Genomic DNA, 6,000 nt, shown 5'->3' on the forward strand with positions numbered 1-6,000 from the left:
TAAAGAGGGTGGAAAACTGGAAAGTGAAATGAGTCAGAATGAGTCAGAAAGCGAAGGAGTTTGGGAATTCCAGGATTGGCGGCCGCCCTGACAGCAGCCACGACCTGGCATTACGCGGCGCGGAGAACCCGGACTCGGGCGGGGAGGCGGCCGAAAGGCCTCGAAATGCCATTTAGTCGTGTTTGCTCGCCGTTTGCCGGGCAACACAGCCGACCGGCTTCACCGGGTCGCCGTGGCAACAAATACCACTTGACGCCGGCGTAGCGCTGGAGATGCAAACACGTAAAGTCCATCAGCAATCGATCTGCCCGATCTGACAGTCTGGGAGGGACGTACGTGGCGCAGGACCCGGTCCCTAGGGGTCCCGTACCAGTTGACAAACACAGGGGTGTCACGGTCTCTCTAAAGAGGGTCCCGTACCAGTTCACAAAGCCAGGGGTGTCGCGGTCTCTCTAAAGAGGGTCCCGTACCAGTTTTAAAAGCCAGGGGTGTCACGGTCTCTCTAAAGAGGGTCCCATACCAGTTTACAAAGCCAGGGGTGTCACGGTCTCTCTAAAGAGGGTCCCATACCAGTTTACAAAGCCAGGGGTGTCACGGTCTCTCTAAAGAGGGTCCCGTACCAGTTTTAAAAGCCAGGGGTGGCGCGGTCTCTCTAAAGAGGGTCCCATACCAGTTTACAAAGCCAGGGGTGGCGCGGTCTCTCTAAAGAGGGTCCCGTACCATTTTTAAAAGCCCGGGGTGGCGCGGTCTCTCTAAAGAGGGTCCCGTACCAGTTTTAAAAGCCAGGGGTGGCGCGGTCTCTCTAAAGAGGGTCCCGTACCAGTTTACAAAGCCAGGGGTGGCGCGGTCTCTCTAAAGAGGGTCCCGTACCAGTTTACAAAGCCAGGGGTGGCGCGGTCTCTCTAAAGAGGGTCCCGTACCAGTTTACAAAGCCAGGGGTGGCGCGGTCTCTCTAAAGAGGGTCCCGTACCAGTTTACAAAGCCCGGGGTGGCGCGGTCTCTCTAAAGAGGGTCCCGTACCAGTTTACAAAGCCAGGGGTGGCGCGGTCTCTCTAAAGAGGGTCCCGTACCAGTTTACAAAGCCAGGGGTGGCGCGGTCTCTCTAAAGAGGGTCCCGTACCAGTTTACAAAGCCCGGGGTGGCGCGGTCTCTCTAAAGAGGGTCCCGTACCAGTTTACAAAGCCAGGGGTGGCGCGGTCTCTCTAAAGAGGGTCCCATACCAGTTTACAAAGCCAGGGGTGGCGCGGTCTCTCTAAAGAGGGTCCGTACCAGTTCACAAAGCCAGGGGTGGCGCGGTCTCTCTAAAGAGGGTCCCGTACCAGTTTACAAAGCCAGGGGTGGCGCGGTCTCTCTAAAGAGGGTCCCGTACCATTTTTAAAAGCCAGGGGTGGCGCGGTCTCTCTAAAGAGGGTCCCGTACCAGTTCACAAAGCCAGGGGTGGCGCGGTCTCTCTAAAGAGGGTCCCGTACCAGTTTTAAAAGTCAGGGGTGTCACGGTCTCTCTAAAGAGGGTCCCGTACCAGTTTTAAAAGCCAGGGGTGGCGCGGTCTGTCTAAAGAGGGTCCCGTACCAGTTTTAAAAGCCAGGGGTGGCGCGGTCTCTCTAAAGAGGGTCCCGTACCAGTTTACAAAGCCAGGGGTGGCGCGGTCTCTCTAAAGAGGGTCCCGTACCAGTTTTAAAAGCCAGGGGTGGCGCGGTCTCTCTAAAGAGGGTCCCGTACCAGTTTACAAAGCCAGGGGTGGCGCGGTCTCTCTAAAGAGGGTCCCGTACCAGTTTACAAAGTCAGGGGAGGCGCGGTCTCTCTAAAGAGGGTCCCGTACCAGTTTTAAAAGCCAGGGGTGGCGCGGTCTCTCTAAAGAGGGTCCCGTACCAGTTTACAAAGCCAGGGGTGGCGCGGTCTCTCTAAAGAGGGTCCCGTACCAGTTTTAAAAGCCAGGGGTGGCGCGGTCTCTCTAAAGAGGGTCCCGTACCAGTTTACAAAGCCAGGGGTGGCGCGGTCTCTCTAAAGAGGGTCCCGTACCAGTTTACAAAGTCAGGGGAGGCGCGGTCTCTCTAAAGAGGGTCCGTACCAGTTCACAAAGCCAGGGGTGGCGCGCTCTCTCTAAATCCCCATTTCAGGTCCCCATATAAACTAGAGTCACACACACGGTGAACTGGGACCAGAACCGTGAAGCAGGTGATTTATTAAGAGCCGGGAAAGTCTGGAGAGTCTGGAGAGATGGAGATCTCGGCTCTCCATCATTTCCCATCCGTCTGCTGCTCCAGCCTGAGATATAATTCTTCTTCTGACACCACAGAAAACGGTAGTTCTTACCCCACCAGTCGTCGCGGGTTCGGGCTCCTGCGCGAACTTCGCGGGCCGGTGGCGTCCGCGTCCCGGCGCGACGCGCGGACCACGTGTCCCGGTTCGTGTCCCGGACGGGCGGCTCTGGGCTTCGGGGACGTCGCGTTCCGCGCCTGCGCTCGAACCCGCTCCCACGCAGCCTGCTGCGCGTCACCCGCGGTCATCAGCGCCAAGTGGACCGCGGCGACGACCAGAATCCACGGCGGGCTCATGGTGGGACACGGTTCGGGACGGTTCGGGACTACGCGGCGGTTCTCCTCAAATTAAAGTTCTCGGCTAAAAAATCGCAGGAAATAAATAAAAGTGTCGCTGGATGAATCGCTTCAGTCCCGCCGCGCCATGGCATGGTGCCTCCACCGAGCTCCAGCTCCGTCTGAAGCACCTCGGCAGCGCGGCTGGGTTCCTGCACGGGTTCCCCGCATCGGGAACTCCCCCTTCTCCTCCGTTCCCCTCCTCTGCTGCCCTCCTCTCTTTCTTCTCACTCTCATGTTCACACACAGAGCAGCAGATGATGGTTTTTTTTTTATTTCTGCTGCTGATGTTTCATCTGAGGACAGTGGACCACCACGTTTTAGGGTTTTAACTACAGCTTCTCCCTCCATTCTCCTCCTCTGCTGCCCTCCTCTCTTTCTTCTCACTCTCATGTTCACACACAGAGCAGCAGATGATGGTTTTTTTATTTCAGATGCTGATGCTTCATCTGAGGACAGTGGACCACCACGTTTTAGGGTTTTAACTACAGCTTCTCCCTCCATTCTCCTCCTCTGCTGCCCTCCTCTCTTTCTTCTCACTCTCATGTTCACACACAGAGCAGCAGATGATGGTTTTTTTATTTCAGATGCTGATGTTTCATCTGAGGACAGTGGACCACCACATTTTAGGGTTTTAACTGCAGCTTCTCCGTCCGTTCATGCCACGTTCCCACTCTGTTATAAAAAGGTGTGAAGATGAAATAGACACTGTGACCTCGGGGGGGCTGATGGAGATTTTCCCACAGCAGGAAAACTCTGGGGGATCATCAGTGATCTGTTCTTCCTCAGCAGATTTACCTCCTGATTTCCAACCCAAACGTGCACAGCCTGCACCAAGACACGTGTACAGGGGCATCTTCTCATGGTTAAGCTGATCCACACCGCTCATCAAAACTACCAGACACCCTGTGCCTCGAAACCCTGTGGATGAAGGGTGGCCTGATGGGAGAGCGTAGCAGAGGAACCCTGTGGATGAAGGGTGGCCTGATGGGAGAACATATCAGGGGAACCCTGTGAATGAAGTGTGGCCTGATGGGAGAGCGTAGCAGAGGAACCCTGTGGATGAAGGGTGGCCTGATGGGAGAACATATCAGGGGAACCCTGTGAATGAAGTGTGGCCTGATGGGAGAGCGTAGCAGAGGAACCCTGTGGATGAAGGGTGGCCTGATGGGAGAACATATCAGGGGAACCCTGTGAATGAAGTGTGGCCTGATGGGAGAGCGTAGCAGAGGAACCCTGTGGATGAAGGGTGGCCTGATGGGAGAACTTAGAAGAGGAACCCTGTGGATGAAGGGTGGCCTGATGGGAGAGCGTAGCAGAGGAACCCTGTGGAGAAAACGCACTGTGAGAATCGGCTTCTAATTTGGTCAAATTTGATGGAACTTCCAGCTTCTGGACAGAGGAATGAAGACCAGGCCGCATTTCAACTGTCACACAGAGGAACGTCTTGAATTTAATGTGGACAGACCAAGTGTAGAAGGACGGCTGCTCCGCCGGGCGTGTCAGTGGGAGGGGGTTCACGTGAGAAGATTAGTCAGATGTTCTCATGCTGTATAATTATGTTCCATCACACCTCACTTTGACAGCAGCCTGGAGCAAATGCTTCTGTATAGAGTCAGAAGGTTGCTCCTTTGAAATGTTAAATCCATATTATAGTGACAGAACAGCACAATCTCAACATTTCATTTGATTTTTAGTCTGTCCCACACAGACACACTTTAAGAGTAAAAATTCAAGTCGTTCCAGGTTCTAAAAAGAACCTGGAATTCGGTGCATTATTTACATTTACGGCGTTCGGCAGACGGCCGTATCCAGAGCGACTTACAACGTGCTTCCATGTTACCATGGATGAAGTGGTCAGTTCTGGTTCACTAGGACCCCCAACTATGAATACAATCTTTTTATTCACTCTGTTCTAGTTTCTATACAGAAGTCAGACAAGAAGAAGGTTACAAGTTCATCTAAATCTTCTCTAAAGAGGAAGGTGTTGAGCTGCCGTGTGAAGGTGCTCAGTGACTGAGCTGGAAGTTCATTCCACCACCGAGGGGCCAAGACGGAGAAGAGTCTAGATGAGCGTCTTCCTTTTACCTTCAGAGATGGAGGGACCAGGCGAGCAGTACTGGAGGCTCGGAGTATACCAGGTGCAGTGCGAGGTGTAATAAGGGATCATAATTCGTGTTTTCATGCTTGTGGCTGCGAAGCGGACGCATCATCATTATTCATCCGAGGAACCAACAGCCGAGGACTCGTCAGTCAACAGCTTCGGCCCCAAAAGAGCCCCTGGCAGCTATTCATTCAGCGCCGGGAACAATGGCAGCTGGCTGACGGGGTCAGAGTTCAAGTGTGCCCATTAGAAACCCATACAGTCAGGTGGTGTCGCCGGTGCGGGGCGGGCGTTGGAATTTGGGGTCCCAGTTGCGTTTGAGTCCCAGCTTCGGGTGGATTTTGTTCTTGGTCTAAAGACCCCGAGACGCCTTTTCTTTGTCCAAATGGGGACCACAGTACGGATATTGTTCTGGCCGGGGCAACAGTCAGGGCTGAAGAAGGATGGGGACGGAATACAAAATAAACCTCCCTGGTATCAGGGTCTCCTGCTGGATTCCAACCTTCAGGACCGGCACGAAGTCCCCCTGAAGAAGGTTTTTTTTCCAGCAGGTTGGTGTGTGTGTGTGTGTGTGTGTGTGTGTGTGTGTGTGTGTGTGTGTGTGTGTGTGTGTGTGTGTGTGTGTGTGTGTGTGTGTGTGTTTACGCGCGACAGCTGCTGAGAAAGGACGTTTATGCGTGAGCGTGTATTCTGGTGAAGACGGGTCCCCGGTGGCGCGGCGCGGAGTGGAAAAAGCCCATCAGCCAGGCAGGGGGGAACAATGGAGCTCGGTTACAGGAACACTTGAAAGGCCCTCAGACCCCAGACGTGCTGGCAGCGCATGGCGACCGTGCCGTCCAGCGCTGGCATCGCTCCGTCCCCCGTTTACGCCTCTGATTAGTGTGGGGCCGGTGACGGGACATGAACGATGAAGTGTTATTTTTGCGGGATGTCCGACTTTACTCGGCCCTTTAGAGATGGATTGCAGAGGAAAAGGAGGGCGGATTTAAACGGACTTGTCCAGACCAGACAGCTGGGACCACGAGACGTTCTAAATAAACACCTTCCCTTGGACGTGACTGGTCACCACCACACATTAATAAAGCATTCCTTAAAATCCAACATCTGTTAGGAGAAGTGGGCGCAGGACGTGGCTGGAAACATGACCTTATTCTCTGATTTGACATGGGGCGTGTGTTGTGGAGGCCCTCAGGTCCATCTCCAGAACCGAGGTGGGGAGGGCTGTTGCTTTGAACGTTGTACTTGGACAGGAACGGTGGAAGGCGCGATGCGGCGAACGGAGGGCCAATGACAGCAAATGGT

General features: G+C 54.2%; 1 protein-coding gene across 1 annotated transcript in view; it reads right to left on the reverse strand.

Annotated features, from left to right (window-relative positions):
* Positions 1-2,759, reverse strand: part of LOC114791985 (latent-transforming growth factor beta-binding protein 2-like) — a 75,453-nt gene extending 72,694 nt beyond the window's left edge. The window contains exon 1 of the mRNA XM_028982626.1: positions 2,314-2,759. Within this exon, the coding sequence (XP_028838459.1) occupies positions 2,314-2,555 (242 nt within the window). The 5' untranslated portion in view covers positions 2,556-2,759. The remainder of the gene's footprint in view (positions 1-2,313) is intronic.
* Positions 2,760-6,000: the final 3,241 nt, after the last annotated feature.

Source organism: Denticeps clupeoides, chromosome 1 (genome assembly GCF_900700375.1).
Source record: "Denticeps clupeoides chromosome 1, fDenClu1.1, whole genome shotgun sequence".
In the NCBI taxonomy this organism is placed as follows: Eukaryota; Metazoa; Chordata; class Actinopteri; order Clupeiformes; family Denticipitidae; genus Denticeps; species Denticeps clupeoides.